Source organism: Sciurus vulgaris (assembly GCF_902686455.1).
Source record: "Sciurus vulgaris genome assembly, chromosome: 2".
Classification (NCBI taxonomy): Eukaryota; Metazoa; Chordata; class Mammalia; order Rodentia; family Sciuridae; genus Sciurus; species Sciurus vulgaris.
In genome coordinates, this window is record NC_136462.1 from 112,429,063 (window position 1) to 112,451,230 (window position 22,168).

The 22,168-nt window shown below is 37.5% G+C and overlaps 1 protein-coding gene and 1 pseudogene across 3 annotated transcripts; one reads left to right on the forward strand and one right to left on the reverse strand.

The window, feature by feature from the left end:
* Nucleotides 1-443: 443 nt before the first annotated feature.
* Nucleotides 444-21,415, reverse strand: MTFMT (mitochondrial methionyl-tRNA formyltransferase). Of its 2 annotated transcripts, XM_079126248.1 has the most exons (9): nt 21,136-21,415; nt 18,529-18,738; nt 16,168-16,290; nt 14,341-14,443; nt 13,148-13,223; nt 9,038-9,129; nt 3,713-3,791; nt 2,688-2,770; nt 444-871 (listed from the first exon to the last, which is right to left on the reverse strand). In XM_079126248.1, the coding sequence occupies exons 1-9, from the start codon at nt 21,354-21,356 to the stop codon at nt 674-676; spliced, it is 1,185 nt and encodes a 394-aa protein (XP_078982374.1). In that variant the 5' UTR covers nt 21,357-21,415; the 3' UTR covers nt 444-673. The 2 variants fall into 2 exon arrangements, with proteins under 2 accessions (XP_078982374.1, XP_078982375.1); XM_079126249.1 differs by lacking the exon at nt 18,529-18,738.
* On the forward strand, nt 10,921-13,094 carry LOC306653275 (large ribosomal subunit protein eL34-like; annotated as a pseudogene). Its single transcript has one exon. The product of its transcript is annotated as a large ribosomal subunit protein eL34-like (transcript).
* Nucleotides 21,416-22,168: the final 753 nt, after the last annotated feature.

The following is a 22,168-nucleotide window of genomic DNA, read 5'->3' on the forward strand; positions in this document are numbered from 1 at the left end:
AAAAATGAAGGGAAAAAAGAGGTATTATGTCCATATACAACTAAAACAATTTAAAAAAAAATAAAATAAAAAAGGGTTGGGGTTGTAGAACCGTGGTAGACTGTTTGCCTAGCATGCATAAGATATAAGGCCCTGGGCTTGATCCCTAGTATCACACACACACAAAAGTGAATTTATAGTATAAACGAACAGGGCATAGGTTATTAAGTATTATCTAGGTTTGCTACTTGATGAGACCTAGACGAAAGTGGAATTTAAAGAGCTGATTTTTGCTACTTAATGATATTTAGAAATGAAGATTAAATATTCCTAGCAATATAGCCCATAGGGACACACAATGTAAAAAATTCAGTAGATGTGCTATTTTTAAAAGAACAGTTCTTCAGAATATATACATAGGAGTCAGTTGCCCTTGCTCATGGGAAAAGATACATCTCCTGAAGTCTAACATTATAAATACAAAATTTATTTAAACTTCTTTTGTTATTCAAGTAGAAAAAGCTGCTTTTAACTATTATTACACAAAAAACGTGGAAAGAGAAGCAATCCATCTTTTTGATAATAATCTTCCTCCAACAGTCTCATCTTCTTTGAAAGTCAAGATAATTTCTTGTAAATAAGGCTTTTAATAAATTACAAATATGCAATAGGTTCTTGTCCACCTTCTTCCTAATTACTTAATGCACTGTTGCATAGCAACAATTTTTTTTTCCAGCTTCTTCTTTGTTGGAAGTCTTAGTGTCTGAAATCTGCAATGGTTTGGTTGAACTTGGAAATTTTTCTGGTACCATGGGTGCAAATATCCATTGAAGAAATCAGTAGCTGTTAATGTTTTCTTAAGCATTACTGATCGAACACCAATCCAGCCATCCTGAAGGACAAAGGATAAGTAGTGACTAGGCAGGTGGTGGCAAAACTGGAAAACTAAGTAAATTTTAGGTTATGATATCTTTTATAATGGAAACAAACCAACAAACCTACTAAATGTATAGCTGCAAATAACACCATACTAAGTAACATAATAATTTGTTCACTTCTAAAGTTTATTACCATGGAGAGATAACAAACTTACAGACCTGTCTCAAAAAAAAAGTAAAAAGGAGGTAACCCTTATTGGGTCCCCTCTTGCTCTGTGGGAGCTCTCTTTTCTGTTCCTTTGAATAAATCTTACTCTTTTATAATCAAAAAAAGGGGGGGGTGGTGGTGACTGGGGATATAGCTCAGTGGTAAAGTGCCCCTGAGTTCAGTACCTATTACCAAAAACAAAACACAAATCCCATTTTAGGAGTAGGAACTGACGCCCACACAAGTGGATGATTTTTCCCCCAAGGTAACAAACTGGTAAGACTCAAATTCCCATGTTCTGACAGCCTATTTCTTCCACGAGAGCAAACTGTGATCACGGAATACATATATACATAACTCAGACAAGTATGTCAAAACATATTTTCAACACTGTTCCAGGAGAGGCTAAAGAGAGATGAAGAGAGGTTAATGGAAGACTTCTGTATCTGTAGTTTGGGTGGATCAGATCAATCTATCACACATTTTAAGCATCCCTTTTTTTATTATTATTTTTGGGGGGGTACTGGAGATTGAACTCAGGTACTTGATCACTGAACCACAACCCCAGCCCTATTTTGTATTTTATTTAGAGAAAGGGTCTCACTGAGTTGCTTAGCCTCTTGCTTTTGCTGAGGCTGGCTTTGAATTTGTGGTCCTTCTGCCTCAGTCTCCTGAGCTGCTGGGATTATAGGTGTGTACCACGATGCCTGGCTTTTTTAAATTACTTTTTATTGGTGCATAATAATTATCCAGAATAGTGGGTTTCATTGTTGCATGTTTGTACATGCACATGACATAATTTGATCAATTTAAATCTCTAGTATCTCCCTTTTCAACTCCAAGTCTCCTTCCAACTGATTTCCCTTCTATTTTCATGAGATGCCTTTTCTTTTCTTTCTAGCTTCCACAGAGAAAACATAGGATCCTTGACTTTTTTGAGTATGGTTTAAATGGCTGAATAAAACTCTATTTGTGTGTGTGTGTGTGTGTGTGTGTATCACATTCTTTTTATCCATTCATCTGTTAATGCACATCTAAGGCCCCCTTCTTGAGTGTGTAACATCTTACATAATTACCATACTATAGAAAATATTGAACACTTTTCATGGAACACACGATTGTCTTAAAAAATAATGGTTCCAGGTGGGCATGGTGGCAGTCTGTAAATCCCAACAAGTAGGGATGCTAAGGCAGGATGATCCCAAGTTCTAGGACAGCCTCAGCAACTATGCAACTTAGCAAGACCCTGTCTCAGAATAAAAAGTAAAAATAAAAAGCACCGTGGGTTCAATCCCCAGTGCCAAATAAATACATAAACAAATTAATTTAAAAATAAAAAATAAAGAGAGCTAGAAGAGTGGCCCTGGATTCAATCCCAGTACTAGGGAAAAAAAGCAAGCCATCATTATGGAATCTTCTTGATTGAGTAACAATAACGCCTTGGTAAACTTCATTGCTTTCAAAAATTTATGCTAGAGATTTTACTATTTCTTAAGAAAATTAAACTATTTGTTCAATCTGTTTGGTAGGCAGTTAAGTGAAGTCCTACGTAAGATGATAAATGACAGAAACATAAATTCAGTAAAATAAATATGATAAATTGAAATAAAAAGAAAACATACCTTGCAACAAACTAGCAATATTTGTGACTGTTTGTGGTATACTACTGATCCTGGAATAAGAGTCTGTTTTGTTAGTTTTACATCTGAAGAATGGAAAAAAAAAAAGATATGAGAAACAAAGAGAGGTATAAATAATTATACAACTTCTTGGTACTTTTTAAAAATCAAAAAACACCTTGGGAGGCAGTACTAATACTGGAGAGGACACATTTCCTGATGCCCTGGCTTTGTAATCTAAAACCTATGATGGAGCTCTGGTGTTCTGTGCACATTAAAAACCCAAAGAGGGGCTGGGGTTGTGGCTCAGTGGTAGAGCACCTGCCTAGCATGTGTGAGGCACTGGGTTCAATCCTCAGCACCACATGAAAATACATGAATAAAATAAAGGTCTAAAAAAAATATTAAAAAAAAAAAGTTTCCCGTAAAAATAAGAAGCTTCAAGTCCTTTACTCAGTTTCCTGGCAATCATCTAAAAGTTCTGTGTTGTCATTTTGGAGGAATCACTACCCACCAGTGGAGAGATTACAGGATGCTTAGGATTTAAGCTGGCCCTTCCATTCCCACCCAAATAAGTCCCAATTCTTAGGTTCCTGGAGAGCTCCAACTACCTCTAGATTAGACCAAGGAAGACACTGATGGGCCTCAGAACAGTCCTGTGGTCTGAAATGCTACACCCTGGCCAAGATTCTCACTGAGCTGCCCATATATTTTCATTATGATATTCACCAGAATGAAATTAATCAAGTAGTTTTGCATCCCTGGAAAACCTTAATGTAGGAAATCACACAGCTTAAAATGGGAGAGGAACTCTGCTCTACTTTCCAGGTTCTTGTGATGAGAAAATACATGTGAATGGACCCTACAAAGAATATGACAATAAGGAAATGTAAAGTTCATTACTGAACGGAAACAAACTATAAGAATCCTCATTTTTAATAAGTGCGACCTGTGCTAAAAACTGACACATTTTCAAGTAGATAAGAAGTGAAAAACATCTTCTACATTAGCAATCCAAAAGTTGGTACCAGCAAGGATTGAACTGTTAACTTCTACCAAATCCAGAAGTTTAATGGTGTTCTCCATCCAGAGTGTCTGCAACGGAATCTGAAATTAAAAGGAGAAAGAGAGAGAGAAAGGGAGGGAGGGAGGGAGGGAGGGAGGGAGAGAGAGAGAGAGAGAGAGAAGAAAAAAATTAAAGGAATGATAAATAAATATACTCAACCTCCAAACTTGCTGCAACTACAGTTTTATGTTAATCTAGTCTGATTTTTTGTCCTATATACAGAGGAATCTGGGACTCAAGTCACTAAATTATATGGAACAGAACATAAATGCAACTCTTTACATCAGTCTTTGCAATTAAACATTTATGCTCACTATGAAAGATGCAAACATTATAGCATTTGTTAAAAAAATTTAGAGTGATGGTATTCTGTAATTTTTATCCCTGTAGGTAACCACTGTTAATAGTCTGATGTGTTTCCCTGTTACCATTACAAAAATCTAAACATACTCTTTTACAAGTAACTTTTTTCATCAGCACATACTGATCTATTTCACCCTGCATCTGCAACACAATATCCCATTTTATGTGTGTAATATAATGTATACAACCACTACCTTTATGATGAATATTTCAGTTATTCCTAATTTTAAATTATAAAATGTAATAAAAATCCTACTGACATATCTTTGAGCATTTATATATTTCTGCAGAATAGTTTGGTTTCTTTTTGGTGGTGCTAGGGATCAAACCCAGGCCTTTGTGCACAGGAGGCACTTTGATTTTATCATACAGCTATCTCTTCAGCTCCAATATTTTTGGTTTGGGGTTTGTTTTTCTTTTGTTTTGATACCAGGGATTGAACTCAGGGGTGATTAACCACTGAGTCACATCCCCAGCCCTTTAAATCAATTAATTAATTAGAGATAGGGTCTTACTAAGTGGCTTAGGGCTGCTCTAAGTTGCTGAGGCTGGCTTTGACTTGAATTCTCCTGTACCAGCCTCCAGAGTCACTGAGTTTTTTGTTTTGCTTTGTTTTTTTTAAGTGGAGAGCTTGGGTTAAAGAACATCAACATTTTCTTGTTAAACTGCCTTATAAGTGAACAACAACAACAACAACAACAACAAAATGACAATCAACTGTTGTTCGGATCAATGAGGCTGAGAAGTTGTCAATGTATTTACTTATATTTTCATTTTTTATTTATTTTTACTTGTTTTTTAGTTGTAGATGGACACAATACCTTTGTCTTATTTATTTTTATGTGGTGCTGAGGATTGAACCTAGTGCCTCACACACGCAAGGCAAGTACTCTACCACTGAACCACAATCCAGCCTACTTTCTTATATTTTTATTTATTTCCCTATAAACTACCTATTTATGCCCTTAACCCATATTTTTAAAAATTGGGTTGTTCATCTCTTACTGATTTACAAAAACCTATTACATGTTTAGAGAATGAGCCTTTTAATTCTTGTACTGTTAATGAATATTTTCCCAGTTTGTTGGCTTTGAGTCTTGGGGACTTTTTGGGTGTGTGTGTGTGCATAAGTTTATTTTTATTAAGTCATATTTAATCAAGTCTCTCATGACTTCAGTAGTTCGTATAAAGTTTAAAAAGGCCCACCTATACTTAAAAGTTGTTAAATGTTTAAAATTATTCAACTGCTTTTTTCGTGGTCCTTGTGGTTTAGTTTTTTACATGTAAATACTTGACCCATCTAGATTTTATCTTGATTTAAAAAAAAAATTTTTTTTTAGTTGTAGATGGACACAATACGTTTGTTTGTCTTATTTATTTTCATGTGGTGCTGAGGATCAAACCCAGTGCTTCATACGTGCTAGGCAAGTGCTCTACCACTGAGCCACAACCCCAGCCCCTTTATTTTTATTATTGAGGTAAAAAACAAACAATATGAATTCTACTCTATTATAACAAATTTTAGGTATACAGTACAGTGTTCTTAACTATATATGGTCTGTTGTACAATAGTTATTTTGATTTTAAAAGGTAGGATTTGAGGGTTTCCCCTGACAATGGCTAGCCAATTGTTCAATGCTATTGACTAAATAATCCATCTCACCCTTGCCTCAAATGCCATCTTTATCACTTTATGTGTACCTGATATCATAGAATTTGATTGAAATATGTTAATAAAAATTAATATGTAACAGGAAATAAGTTCTCTCAATTTTCTGAACTGGATACATTTATCTTCAGATTGTAGTTCAATCCTCTATTTCAGATATAGAAAGTGAAGCTCAGACCCTGCACCTAATAGAAGAAAAAGTAGGTCCAAATCTTCATCATGTGTCAGCTTAGCACCAGACTTTCTTAACATGACTCCCAAAGAACAAGAAATAAAAGCAGGAATCAATAATTGGGATAGATTCAAACTAAAAAGCTTTTCATCAGCAAAGGAAACAATCAACAATGTGAAGAGAGTGCCTACACACACTTTGCCACACACACTAAAGATACAGCACTAATCTCCAGAATCTATAAAGAACTCAAAAAACTTTACACCAAGAATACGAATAACCCAATCAATAAATGTGCCAAGGAAATGAGCAGACACTTCACAGAAGATCTACAAGCAATCAACAGATATATGAAAAAATGTTCAACATCTCTAGTAAAAAGGAAGAGAAAAGCAAATGTAAACTATCCTAAGATTCCATTTCACCCCAGTTAGAATGGCTATTATCAAGAATACAAGCAACAATAGGTGTTGGCGAGGATGTGGAGAAAAATGTATACTCATACATTGCTGGTGGGGTTGCAAATTAGTGCAGCCACACTGGAAAGCAGTGTGGAGATTGCTTAGAAAACTTGGAATGGAACCACCATTTGGCCCAGCTATCCCACTCCTTGGTTTATACCCAAAGGACTTAAAATCAACATACTACAGTGATGCAGCCACATCAATGTTCATAGATGCTCAATTCACAATAGCTAGATTGTGGAACCAACCTAGATGTCCTTCAATTGATGAATGGATAAAGAAACTGTGTTATTCAGTCATAAAGAAGAATAACATTATGACATTTGCAAGTAAATGGATGCAGTTGGAGAATATCATGCTAAGTGAGATAAGCCAATCCCAAAAAACCAAAGGCCAATGATCTCTTTGATAAGCAAATGATGATACATAACAGGGGTTGGGGGTGGGAGGGAGGTAAGAATGGAGGAAGGATGGATTGTAAAGAGGAAAAAGGGGGATGGGGATGGGATGGAGAGAAGAAAACAGAATGAGACAAACATTATTACCCTATGTACACGTATGATTACACAAATGGTGCGACTCTACTTTGTGTACAACCAGAGAAACAACCGCTGTACCCCATTTGTGTACAATGAATCAAAATAAATAAATTTTAAAAAATGTAGTTGTTTTCCAAAGCAGCAGTATCAGAAAGGAATTCTGTGTTCTGTCAGCTCAGTATCCCCTGCGCCCTTTTTTTAGACAGGCAGAGGAGTTTGAGGCTGGCTTAGAACTCACAATCCTCCAGCTCAACTCTCAGTGCTCTTTTTATGACATCCCTTAAAGATGACATCTAACTTTCAGAACAGTTTGTCATAAGGATTTAAAATTAAATCAAATAATTAAATAAATTTGAAGAAAAAGTTCACAGGTGTTCACAACCCTATTTAAGTTATACCATGGTACAATATCCTCTTCTAAAACTTGCTGGCTCATTTTTCTTTTGCCTATTCTCAATAAAAGGTATGAAACAAATTGATTTTCATGTGTGTAATTTTTTCTTTCCAAAGAGTAAAAATATTTTTGAAATGTGCTTACTAAGTTTTATTAATTACTTATTATAATAAACATGCTAGGCACACACTTAGAACACATAGTTCCTGCTCATCAGAGTGTTGCAAAAAGAAGAGGGACAGTCAGAACATAATCATTTCAGTGTCCACTATCATTAGAGCTTGCATGGATTGAAACCCACATATTTTATCCCCTTTGATCTTGCCAGCTGTTTACATTGTCCCATTATCAATATCTCTAGTACCCTGGCACATTGCCTAACAATGAACATGCCTTCAATACATACTTTATTAAATGAATAAATCAATAGCAGTTATCACTTAATGAGTACCTATTCTGTGCCAGACACTGTACAAGATGCTTTATATATTTATATATTTTATATAAATATATAAATTTGATATATATATATATATATATATATGAAATATCAGACCTGATTCTCTGATACAAATAAAGCTGAGGTGAAATAACTTCCCCAAGTCTACAAAGTTAGGAAGTAGCATAGACAAAATGGAACACAGCTCTGTCTACCTCTAAAGTCCATGTTCTCCAGTACCATTCTGCAGAGGCCAGAAAAAGCACAGGATTTAAAGTCAGAAGGCTTTTGTTCCAATCTCATTGACTCTCACTAACTAGCAATATGACCTTGAGCAACACTCAATAACAATTCATTGAGTCCTCTATTTACTCTAAGCCTCAATTTCTTCAACTTTAAAATGAGATATTAATAAGTACAAAATGAAGTTGTGATTCTCTCACTGAAGAGCTTGGCATGTCAGATACCCAATGGTATTTCCCCATTTTACCCAAAATTAATAACAGAGGTAGTCCATTAAAAACCACACACTAGGCTGGGGAGATAGCTCAGTTGGTAGAGTGCCTGCCTCGCAAGCCCAAGGCCCTGGGCTTGCACCAGCACTGCAAAAAATAAAATAAAATAAAATAAATGAAAACAAAATAAAAACCACACACTAGGTAGACCCAGAATTTAAATAATACAAATGGTCATTGAAAGAAAGAAAGAAGAAAAAGAAAAAGAAAAAAGAAAAGAAAAGAAGGAAGGAAGGAGGGAAGGAAGGAAGGAAGGGAAAGAAAAAAAAAGCAATAAAATTTGTCAGGAAACTGAGAATTTAACTTGGATGTTTTACTAAGCTTTGACATTACAATCTCTCTTTGTGTGTCATATGCACAAATCAATGATTTAAGAATCTGATTGTAAAAAATTAGCCAGAGGGAGAAAGGCATACTAGAAAACACATTGGTTTAGGAGTTAGAAGACTCAAATCATCATTTAGTGACTAAGCGCCCCTACATTAGTCAACTAGTTTTCATTCCCCTTGTCTGTGAAATGGAATGATACAACTTGGTCATAAGAAACCGCAAAATGTATTTAAAAGTGCTTTGTGGATGCTAATGCCTCTATCAAAACTTAAATAATATCTAAAAAATAAATTTCAGGTTGTAGGTTTAGTTTATAAGATTTGTTTTTAAATAAAAATATTCAGAAAGTTACATACAAATAAACCCAATTAGGTAAAATTGCAACCTGACTTCTCAACTTACTATATTTCCAATGGCACGATAAAGTCTGAATATTTGCTCTGAAGTTTGTTCTTCCCATTTTATACAGCTGGTACCAGCAGAAATCTTAGGAGCTATAAGGTAAAGCCAAGAGCAAGAAAGAACATCAGGTTTAATATTCATGAATTAGTAAATATTGATGCTGAATAATAACTGCTTTTGTGTGTTCAAAATTTACAATATGAAGTAAAAATAAATAAACCAAATAAAGCACCAAAACATGAGTGAACTACTTTATAATGTGAGAGTAGAAAAGGCTCTTCTAACTAGGACTCAAAGTCCAGAAGGTTAGTGATTTTTAAAAAATACTTATTTTAGTTGTAGGTGGACACAATACCTTTATTTTATTTATTTATCTTTATGTGGTGCTGAGGGTCAAACCCAGGGCCCCACGTGTGCTAGGCAAGTTGTCTCTCAGTGAGCCACAACCCCAGCCCCTAATGATGCTTTTTTAATAAGAAAAAGAAATGCCATAAGTTAAATCAAAAAACAAATGACAAGGCTGAGGACACAGAATAGTGGGAGAATGAGCATACGCAATGACAAACTGAGAGAATCTGCAGTTTATATCACAGAGGGCTAACTTCTTTATTATATAAAGTACTTCTAAAAACTGAGACGAAAAAGACCGAAACCCTGATTGAAAAAAGGGCCAAAGGTAATGATACCTCTCAAAAAAAGAAAATGCAAATAGTTCTTACACATATATGAAAAGATCTTTTACCAGCAACTCAAGAAGCTGAGGCAGGAGGATCGCCAAGACCAGGCTCTGCAACTTAGTGAGGCCCTAATCAATTTAGCAAGACCCTGTCTCAAAATAAAAAATAAAAAGGGCTGGGGATGTAATTCAGTGGTAAAGCACCCCACAGTGGTAAAGCACCCCTAGGTTCAATGCTCAGTACTCCCCTCAAAAAAAAAAAAAAAAAAAAAGAGATTCTCATCATTACTCATAGGAATAAAGGACATTAAACTACTCCAAGATACAATTTCTCAACTATTAGATTAGGAAGTACAAAGTACATTAAGTTATTCAGAGTAGAGTAGAGTAGTATTTAAACAGTAGAAGACTAGATACAACCCAAATGCCCTTCAATAGGAACTCTGCTGAATATATTATGATATAGCCACGCAATAGAGAACTATGTTGCCATAAAAAAGAAAGAGGCAAGCTGTGGAAGCGATGGATGCAGCTCAGTGTGGGTGGGCACTTGCCTAGCAAGAACAAGGTCTTGGGTTTAACCAACCCCCCTCAAAAAAAAAAAAAAAAAAGAAAGGAGAATCTCTTAATAGATAGTGGTCTCTACAATACATTTGTGAGTAAAAAGAAAAAAAGGAAAACAACAAAATAACATATACATTTTTGCTTATTTTGACAGAAGTAAACACTGGAAGACTGTCGGAAATTTTCTTTACACTGGAAAGATCTGGTGGTCACCATTCCAACCAATGATCAACTATTAAAAAAAATAGTTCTCTGCAGATGGATGGATATAGGTTTGGATGAGACAGAGATAAAAGTGGAACTTCTGAGCAAACTTTTCTAAATGGTTTAACTTTTTATTCTTTTTTGCCCCCAGTACTGGGAATTGAAACCAGGGGTGCTCTACCACTGGGCTACATCCACAGCCCTTTTTATTTTTTATTTTGAGACAGGGTCTTGCTTAGTTGACGAATTTGGCCTCAAACCTGCCATCCTACTGCCTTAGTCTCTGGCACTAGGATTACATTAGTGTATGCCACTGGGCCAGGCCTAGATGATTTAATTTTTGAACATGAAAATGTTTAATATTTTCAAAAATCAAAATTTAATCACAAAGAGAAGTAAAGCAACTCCTAAAATTGAAAACAAACTGAAATAAACAAACCTAACTATGTGTCAAAGTAGGTAATAAAACTACATAGAAAAAACAATTATCTCCATCAAGTCTTGAACACAGTAATTTGACTGCATATGTTAATAAGATATATTCTAAGGATGAAGGAAAAATTTTAAGAAATCTTAAATCTTAGTGATTGTATTATTTCAGTATTATAATACTGAAACTATTGCATGCATAGCAAATAAATAGGAGTACTTGCACAGTGCTAAAGTATGACCCCAGAGATTATTTGCTAATTGCAGAAGAAAAAAATACATCTTTATATTGGAAAGATCCAGTGGTCACTATTCTAATCAACAATTAAACTTAGCTTCTCTAAGTTTTCCCTTAGCTTTGATGCAACCTGGTATCATGGCTTACAAAAGTGATACCTAAAGTTGGAGAGGACAAAAGAAAGACTTCGCTGAATATATTCTTTTAAATAGTTTTAACTTCTGAATCAGGTGTATGTTTTACATATTCAAAAATTAAATTATAAAGAAAAATAAAAAGCAATGTCTAAACTAGAGCAAACATACTGAAATACAGTATCATCTATGAAATACTCTTTTTTAAAAACTTCAAACCTGAGTCTAGTTAAACCTTTAGAACTTTTAATTTATGCAAAATATAAGGGATAGAAAATAAACTATATTGGAAACAAATCAGATAATTGACTTGGTCTCTTCAAGTACTTAATGATATAATGGGAGAAAATAGTGGAGAAATTCTTTTATTTTATTTACTGATTTTTGGTACCAGGGCTTGAATCCAGAGGAGCTTAACCACTGAGCTACATTCCCAGCCCTTTTTATTTTTTATTTTTTTAGTTTTGAGACAGCATCTCACTAAGTTGCTTAGGCCCTTGTTAAGCTGCTAAAGCTGGTTTTGTACTTGGAATCCTCCTGCCTCAGCCTCCTGAGCTGCTGGGATTACCGGTGTGTGCCACTGTGCCCAGCTTGGAGAAATTATTTTGAAGAGATAAAAGAGATAATAACAACCAATACCTGGATCCTAGGTTTTTTAATTAAATAAAAAATTTCCCCTGGTTCAATTCATAGCACTGCAAAAACAAAAAAATTGCTCTTCTGGGGACGATGTCTAGAGGCACTGGCACTCAGAATGGTCCAGCATTTGACATACTGTCGTAGGCTTTCCTACAATACAGCCTCTAACAAAACTAGGCTGTCTCGAACCCCTGGTAATAGAATCATGTACCTTTATACAAAGAAGGTTGGAAAAGCACCAAAATATGCAAGTGGTGTGTGCCCAGGCAGACTTCGAGGGGTTCGTGCTGTGAGACCCAAAGTCCTTATAAGATTGTCTAAAAGAAAAAAAAACATGTCAGCAGGGCCTATGGTGGTTCCATGTGTGCTAAATGTGTCCGTGACAGGATCAAGCATGCTTTCCTTATTGAGGAACAGAAAATCGTTGTAAAAGTGTTGAAGGCACAAGCACAGAGTCAGAAAGTCAAATAAAAAAATAAAGCTTCTTTGAATAATAAAAAGTCAAAAGGCTTTAAAAAATTACATTTATTTGATTAGGGGCGAAATAGGAATGCAAGTGGGGAAAACAGTCTTGAAAATGGGTTCCCTGGATCCTCATTAAAAAGACAAACAGTTATAAAATCCTTAGATAATGAGGAAAATTTAAGCATGAACAGAATATTGGATGCTACTGGGAAATTATTTTTCTTAGGAAATGCATGGTAAAATACTTAGAGATGAAATGTCATTTTTCACACTTGCAAACGAATAAGCAAACTTTAAAATACATACACTAAATATACACCCAGAAAATATGGTCACACATTAACAATTTATTGGGATAAATTGGTATTCATCATACTAGTCTTTTTATTTATCTCTGCATTTAATATTTTTCAAAATAAAATGGAAAAAGTTGGGGCTAGAATTGTGGCTTAGTGGTAGAGTGCTTGCCTGGCATATGAGAGGCCCTGGGTTCAATCCTCAGCACTACATATAAATAAAAAAATAAAATAAAAGGTCCACTGACAACTAAAAAAATAAAACAAAACGGAAAAAGTTGAATCCTTCATGATGCTAAGAGGGAGAGATGGAGCTTACCAACCGTTCTTTGGAAAAGAACATATAAGTGGACACTCACCCTTGTCAAAATTAAAGGAAAAGTACAGCAAAAAAGTCAGTGTTCAGATGCCATCAGGACAAACAAAACCTTATGCAAGATGTGGAGTCGCTGCAGTCTCACTCACCTTGTGTCACCCCCTCAGCTGGCTGCTCCTTTCCATTTTTCAGACTTTCAGGCAAATTTTTCAAAACTGAAATAAGCTACAAAGAGAACACATGATATATTCAAGATGCACAGAAGAGCAAAGCAGAAATATCTTATAGATCAGCATCATATACCTATAATGTTAGTTCAGTGGCTAAAGGCAGTAAATTGGCTTAAGCTGTGAGGATGCAAGTTGACTCAGTGGAGTCTGTGTATGGCACTAATTTGTTTCTAGAGAATTTTGGGCTTTCCCTGGCTGTGCAAGATCTCAGCATAAGGACAACCTGTGCTCAGCTATTTATATTCTCACCCCACAGAAAACAGTGGAGCTCTCAGAAAAAGAATGTACTCTGGAGTCACGGTTCTGCGTCCAAAGCCCACTTCTACCACCTACTAGTTGTCTCACTGTGCAAAAGTTATTTAACTTGTCTGTGGTCTTCAATGTCATAATCCATCAAACAATCAATAGTAACTGTGCAAAGGTTTCTTGGGGGGGGGGTGGACAAACAGGATATCTAAAACAGTTTTGGCACATGAGTCCATGCTCAATAAATGGCAGCCACTATTATCAGATCATTTCCAAGGGAGTACCAAAACAGGAAGTAACGTCTACAGTTGTGAAAATTTTTTTTCTACTGTATAAAATTAGCTACTTCAATGAAAAATGTGAATTTAGTCACTAAGCATTTATCTAGATCTATGGTTAGCAGACTGAACAAGTTACACAAAGTCACAGAGAGAATAAAGATCATATGCAGGTAGGGTGGCCAGTAGAATTTCAATGCATATAGATACAAAAGACTAGAACCCAGGGCAGAAGTGAGAGAAAAACTGAGTTACTTAGGAAATGGTTGTCAGTTCACTCTGACAGGCAGGCAAGGTACACACATGAGAGGAAGGAGAAGGGACATGGGCAGAATAGTGTAAAGGCCTCAGGTCATGGATGATCATTTATTTTATTTGAAAGCCTTTATTAAGAACCCACTCAGTGCAAATTCTCAAAGATTTTGTGAGACCATAAATACTAGGTTACTTTTTAGGAAGCAAGGCATAGAAAACATTCATTTTTTAAAATGAAGCTTAAAATTACAATCATAAACGTGTTCTTTTCTCAGAACCACTTGGGAGACCTACTGAATGAGTGAAAAGCAGAGGAATATAGGAGAACTATACCATGTTGGCTCCCAGTCTTGACAACACTCCTTCTAGTTCCTTTGCAGTGCTCTTGGGTGGCACAGAGATGGTCTCCTGCTTGAGAACTGGGCCTACATCAAACCTAGGGAAAAATTGAAAGCAGATAATGTGATTATTATTTTTTAAGATCAATATATTTGTCTACATAGCACCTACATAGTTTATTGCAGGCTACAAATTTGACTGTCAGACATTAGTGAGAAACGTTGGCTTGAAAGGAGAGCAAAACATGGTCTATACTTAGATTTTTTTTTTTTTTGGTACTGGGGATTGAACTCAGGGGCACTCAACCATTGAGCTGCATCCCCAGCCCTGTTTTGTATTTTATTTAGAGACAGGGTCTCATGGAGAAGCTTAGTGCCTCGTCATTGCTGAGGCTGGCTTTGAACTCTCAATCCTCCTGTCTCAGCCTCCAGAGCCGCTGGGATTACAGGCATGCACCACCACGCACGGCCTACACCTATATTTTAAACTATTTTTTTCCTGAAGAAAAAAGTTTACAGTTGCATGCCAGGTTAAGTTGCAATTACAATTAATTCTACCAGTAATAAACAATATGAAAAATCACTATCTGTATAAAGAAAGCAAAGGTAAAGTATTTTCCAAGTAAGGACAATTAGAAAATTCATAATTATTTCTATCTCTCCTTCCTCAAAGGATTCAAGCTTGCCTGGATCAGTCAATGGTGATTATAGGAAGATGCAAGTATATCTACATTCCCACAAGCCTTACATTTTACAAGTTTTGTAAACACTGGCTATAGGTTTTCAATAGAAATGTACCTTATTTAAAAATTTTAACTTCAAGACTCTGTTAATTATTTTTGTTGTTGTTTGTTTTTGAGATAGGTTCTTGCTGGATTGCCCAGGTTGGCCTGGAACTACTGGGTTCAAGCAGTTCTCCAGCCTGTCTCTTTAAGAGATAGCACAATAGGCACATGCCAATGTACCTGGTAAGCCAATGAGGTGTTTTGTTGTTGCTGTTGTTGTTTTTAAATATTGTTTTAGTTGACAATGGACCTTTATTTTATTTATTTATATGTGGTGCTGAGAATTGAACCTAGGGCCTCACACATGCTAGGCAAGCACTCTACCACTGAGCCACAATCCCAGCCGAAGCCAATGAGTTTTAATAAAAGATTCTGGAAAACTATAAACATTCACAAAAACAGAGTGAACAGTCTAAAGAATCATCACACACAAATCACCTGATTTTAGAATCATCAGTTTTTCCACTCCTTTCATCTACTGCCTCCCTTTTTTCTTGAAATTAAATTCCTGATACAATGTTATTCTTGTGAACTTGTAAATTATTCATTTCTATGGTGAAATCAGGTGGTAAGAGGCAAAGGCTTAATAAATGTTTCAAATAATTTTAAATAACTATTTCTACAATGTAGGTATGATAAAAAAATAATGCTTAAGACAACTGTATCACATATTAGCATGTAACAGTATATTCTTACTTCAGACTTAAAAACTATTTTTTACCATAATTTGGAAACAAAGAACAACAGAACTGATTCAAAATAACTTTAAAAAATCCATCTCTTGTTTACATAATGTCTTTTATAGAAATCCAGGTGTTCATAATTTATTTCAACTAACAAAATAGCAATTTCACAAGGACTTTGAAGGCTTATGTTAGAAACCAGGAAACAAGGGAAAGGATATAAAAGCAAGGAAGCACTCTGGAAGTTACAGAATTTAGTGAGCACTGTCCATTCACCCATTCACTCAGGCCCCCAAAAGACTGGTATCAACATTTAAAATCACAAAAATCTCAGGAAAAAAAAATATGTTCTACCTTTTAGGTCTAATTTGCATAATTGTTACTCCAGTAACCGAGTCTCCATGAAGCACAGTATGGATTATAGGGGCTGGACCACGCCATCTTGGGAGGCAACTGGGATGAACATTCAATATGCCACTGAGTTAGAAAATGCAGAAATTAGTAAGTCAGTGGGCTTTATTATTTAGTTACTATTACCTAAACTAATATAATACTTGCCATCATTAAGCTTTCCCAGAAATTAAAAAAGACCAGAGAGCTAAATCTAGTCTTGTATCACCTAAAAGAGTAAGTCAGAGGTCAATTCACTGTCTTACCATAAGAAACCAATGAAGTTTAATTAAAAATGGTGCAAAAACAACCATTCATTATTCCAAAGTGTTCTATAATAGCTTGTGATATCTGGGAGTTTTAAAATAAAATTTTAAAATGCATTTATCACAACCTCAAACCCTATTGTGTGTGTCACAGACACAACAAATTATATTGACAGTTTTATCATTTGTTTATAGAATGCCTAAAGCAAGCTTTCAAAATTCCCAGTTCACCTTTACTGTTTATCTCAATGCACCTCCCATGCACTGATGAGTAATTCAAATATTTTACTAATCTGTCATTGGTTTGTCTTTGTCAGCATAAGCATACACTTGAGAGAGTGTGTATGTGTGTGTGTGTGAGAGAGAAAATCTTATATTCTATGTCCTACTGTGCAGCCCGGTCCCACCCATCCAACAAATATCCACTGGGTACAATCTGTGTGCAGGCACTGTTCTAAGTGCTAGCGCTAGCTAGGGGTATAAGTAACAGAAACGGAAAAAACAAAAAACAAGAAACTCCTATCCCTAGGGAGCTTATATGCAAAGAGTGGAGGATAAACAATAAAAGAAAATGCTATATGTTAAAAGTTTGCCAGACAGTGCTGAGGTCTAGGGAGAAAAATAAAGCAAGAAAGGGAAAGAAGTACTGGATGGGAGTTCACAGTTTTTTTTGTTTTGTTTTGTTTTGGTCGGGGGAGGGTGGTGGGTAGTAGTATGGGGGATTAAACCCAGGGCCTTGCTCATGCACTTTTACACTGAGTTAAATCCCTGGCTCTTTTAACTTTCTGAGACAGGATCTCACTAAGTTGCCCAGCTGGCTTCAAACTTGTGATCTTGCCTCAGCTTCCCAAGCAGCTGAGATTACAGGTATGTACCACTATGCATGGCTTACAAGTTCAATAGTGATCTAAGAAAAGTTTTACCAATGAGAAGACACTTGAGCAAAGACATGAAGGGGTAAGGGAATAAGCCATGCAGATAGTCATGAGTTGCTTAACCAAGGGGTTATGTCTTGAGAAATGCACTGTGAGGTGATTTTGTTTAGTGAAAATTAGGGAGTGTACTCACACAAACAGGTGGCTACAACATCACTAGACAATACAAACTCGTGGGCAGCTGTCAAATATACTGCCATTGACTGAAATGTTATATGGCACATGACTGTTACACAGGAGAAAAGCTTTCTTGGCAGATGGAACAATAAATACAAAGATCTTAAGGAAGTAAAGGATCAGCAAATTCAAGGCGCAACAAGGAAGCCAATGTGGCTAGAATAAAGAGAGCCAGAGGAATAGTCCTAGGTGAGGTTAGACAGCTGAAGGGGACTAAAACATACAGGTCCTCATAAGACAACCAAAGAATTTTGTCTTTTATTGTGAATGAAACGCTCAGAGGCTTTGGAGCAAAATGACATGATCTGACTTGTGCTTTTAAAGGATCACTTTGCCGGGTTGCTAAAAGACAGAGGGCCAAGGATAAAAACCGAGATCACACAGGGGGCTACTGCAGTAATGGAGGAAAGTGCAAGTATGAAGTATGAAGGCAGAGCCAATAGAACCTGATGGACTGGATGCAAGGCAGGAGATAAATCAAGAATGACTCAGGCCCAACCAACTAGAAGGACAGACGTGCATTTACTGAGACGATTCTGAAAGGTTTTGGGAATCTTGAACATAGTTGCCTGTCAGACATCAGAGCAGAGGTAGAGAGAATGGAATGGGTATTAGAGGCCTGGAGTTCTGGGAAAGAGCTGTTCTGGAGGGACAAATTTGGGAGTTGTGCACATATGTAGAGAATTTTTTTTTTTTCAGTACCTGGGAATGAACCAAGAATTTTGGGCATGCTAAGCCAGAACTCTAACACTGAGCTACATCTCCAGCTATATATATGGAATTTAAATGAGGGTGGATTAAAGCCTGTTGAGAGTGATAAGGAACTTGATACATTTTAACAACTCATGCCACAAGTATAATTAGAGTTCAAATTATCAAATTTTAAATCCAGGTCCTTTTATAAAGACCAAAGTCTGTATACTGTATTTCCTTGTAAATAAACTTACTAGGGAAATTTAAGAATAAGAGCCTCACTCAAAAGTCGGCCAAAGGAAGCCACTACTCCCACATCATATTCTCCAGAGCCCACATCTGGCCACTCGTACACAGGAAGCTGAGACTGCACAGCATACTGCTTCACTGGAAATCCTTTTGGTGATGGCGAAGGCACTGTCACTACCTCCAGTTTTTCAATTAACTCTTCCTCTTTGTTTTCCCTAAATTAAAACAAAATAGAGAAAAATGTGAGAGCTCTAGGGCCATGGCTCAAAGCTAAGCCATGGTACTTCACATACTGTTTTTGTTTGTTTTTATTAATCTCATGAAGCATTTAGGGCTAAATGATTAAAATGAATACAATCAAGAGACCAAATTTTTACTTTTCTTATTGAATTTTCTTCATTTTAAAGATCCACATGTGGCTACTGGCTACCATTTAGAAAGCATCATTTTATAGATTTCCTGGACACAGAAACATACAATTGGGATATTATACTTACTGTACTGCATATTGCTTTTTACCCCTAACAATGCTATATATGCTATTATGTGAGTCTTTTTTTTTTAAATGGGTTAAATAGCCACAAGTTTGTATATGCTCTGAACATGTCTAAAATAAGAAATTGGAAGCAGTGGCTGTCTCTGGAGAGGAGAATTGGAAGTTGGGACACAGAGGAAGGAAAAGCCTTTTTGTTGTGCATCCTTTTAATCTACAGTTTTATACCATAACCATATGTGATTCAAATAACACAACATTTGTTTTTTGTTTCTGCAGTGCTAGGGTCAAACCCAGGGCCTTGAGTACTCTAGATAAGCACTCTACCAACGAGTGACATCGCCAGTCCTTAAAATTTTTTTTTTTAAATTTACTTTTAATTGAATTTAATTTATAAGATAGGGAAGTACTGGGCACTGAACCCAGGCGCACTTTATCACTGAACTACATCCCCAACACTTTTTAAAAAAATTTTATTTTGAGATAGGATCTTATTAATTTTCCAAGGCCAGCCTCAAACTTGTGGTCCTCTTACCACAGCCTCCCCTTGGCATTGCAGGCACGTAGCACTGCATCAGATCCCCAAAGAACAAATTTTAAAAAACAAAATACATCACATGAACATCATTTTATGGGATCACATGTAAGTACTACCTCATTCTTCTTACCTGCTACAGATTATTCCAGTGTATTTACATTCATTCATTTATGGGTGCTGGGGTTCAAATACAGAGCTTCATACATACAAGTTTCTACCACTGAACTACACCCCAGCCTGCAGGGGCTGTATGTTCATTTATTAAGCAGGCATGCACATGTTGATGAGTTAAGAGAAAATGAATATGTACCAGGGCACTAAAAACAAAGCATACAGACAGGTGTGGAGGCACATGCTTGTAATCCCAGTGTTTCAAAACGCTGAGACAAGAAGGCAACAGGATCAATGACAGCCTGGACAAATTAGCAAGACCCTGTCTCAAAATAAAAACTAAGTGGGGGTGGGGCAGGTAGCTCAGGGATATAGTGTTCCTGGGTTAAATTCCCAATACCATGCCATCCCCCGCCCCCCCCCCCCAAAAAAAAAAACAAGCAAACTTAGGAGTAATGGAGCTGTCAAGTGAAGCATCATCAGAGGGTCAGCATGAAATGCATGTGGCAATATGGGAAACAAGAGAGCGGTGTGCAAAGAGAACATGGTGTGAAAGGTGTCCCAGGGGTGTGTGGAGGGAGGAATACAATGAACCAGGGATTATATGAGGAAGTGAGATACAGAAATGAGGTGGGGGTGGGGATATCAGGAAAAAAACAGAATGAAGAATAAAATACACAAGTTGGGGAAAGAAAGGAGAGCAGTATATGTGTTATTGCCACCACACACCATAAAGTTTCAGAGAAGGATGAATTTCAAACAATTTCTTTCCCCCAGTAAACAAGATTTATTAAATATCATACATACTAAATATACTCCTAAGAATTCTAATTTATAAATGTTTTCGTTTAAAAAATTTGTTCAGGGAATATGTCCTCGTTTCAGCCCCTGAAAAGTGGATCCTGCTGTGTACTAGGTGGACCGGGGGTCAGAAGGAACGAGATGCAGGTGCACAAAAGGGTGCCAAGCCTGGGTTTAAAAAAAAAAAAAAAAAAAAAAAAAAAAGGATTAGAGGCTACAAATTACGTGGTTGGGAGGTAGCAGGAAGATTACGAGGGGAGAACTCTTAAGTCAGAACTGGTTTGGGTTCCAATCAGCTCAGCTCATGACCTTGGGCAATGTCTTAACCTCTCTGAGTTTGGTTTCCGCACACCCAACACCGGCAAGGAGGCGGTAGGCCAGGTCGTAGGTGCTGCAGGCAAAGCAGCACCACCGGCTTGGCACCGCCCGGTGGCGCTTGGAAAACCGACGGGGCGAGGAGTTGGGGGGTAGACCGGACAGCACTGGGCACCCAAAGCCAGACCGGCGGGTGTGGTGCACCTTCCCGGCACACCGAGACGCTGAGATCTGGGCCCATGCCAACGGAATGCTGCTGCTTTCCACCAAGAGGAGTCCAAACCACTCCGGAGACGGTCGCACACGCTCAGAAGGGCGCCTTCAGCGCCAGGCCCCCAGCCCCGGCCCGGGTACCTGGCGGCGTGCAGCGCCCGCAGCGTCTCCTGGGCGAACTGGTCTGTGCCGAAGAAAAGTACACGCCAGGGCGGCTTCTTGCGGACTCGGGTATCCCGGCCGTCCTCCCCGCCGAGGGACCCGCGGAGTCTGGCTAGAGCCCGCCACTGGAAGCTCAGGCTTCCGCCCGCGACGCCACGGCCCAACCCCAGTCCCCACCAGCACCGCACCAAAACCCTCATTGCCTCTGCCCGCGGCGGCCCACTCGGCGCAGGCGCGTCGGGGAACAGCGCTCACTCGTAGGGCGGGGCCTGAAGGGAACCCGTTGGGCTGGGCACGCAAGCGTCTGGGGGTGGAGGCGTGGCCGGTCTGTGTAGGAGCTGACCAAAGAATTTGCAGGTTCCGTCGTTGCATTTACATGCACTATTTAGCCATATCCCAAAGTAAGTCTTGGGAACAAAACATGTGCTTCCAGACAATGAAACCTTATTTATGTAATGAAGTATCATTTTCTTAACCAGTATAGCTAATATTTACTGAATACTATGTGCCACCCAATGGCTGAGTATTTTATGTCCATTATTTCAGTTAATCCTCACATTATACTTCTGAGGTGGTTATTTTACATTTTTCTGAACAGAAACTAAGGCTCAGTGAAATTAAGGACTTACTAGTGCCTTAAGGTTTTACTAATCTGCACAGCTAGTAAATGGCAGAGCAGGGCTAGGACCCTTGTTCCTGTAGTTCCAAAGCCTGTGATCCTAACCATTTGGACTTCACAACAATCCTACGTCTGGATTTTGCACCTGAGAAAACAGTCTTGTCAACTTGCCCATAGGCACCTTCATGAGTTGAAGACTCCTTCAACCACCCCCCAACCACCCCTGAAACTGGGAATTGAACCCAGGGCACTCCACCACTGAACTACATCCCAAGCCCTTTTATTTATTTTTAAATTTTGATACAGGGTCTCACTAAGTTGCCCAGCTGGCCTTGAACTTGGATTTTCCTGCTTCATCCTCTTCAGCTGCTGAAATTACAGGTGTGCACTACT

Bases quoted from the DNA above. Each gene is read 5' to 3' on its own strand.
- MTFMT (XM_079126248.1), bottom strand. From the start codon at position 21,356: ATGAGGGTTTTGGTGCGGTGCTGGTGGGGACTGGGGTTGGGCCGTGGC. The intron at 14,444-16,167 runs GTAGAACATATT...ATTTTTCCCTAG, and splicing joins ATGCAAATTAGACCTAAAAG to GTTTGATGTAGGCCCAGTTC. The intron at 9,130-13,147 runs GTGAGTGAGACT...TTTACCTTATAG, and splicing joins AGCTGAGGGGGTGACACAAG to CTCCTAAGATTTCTGCTGGT.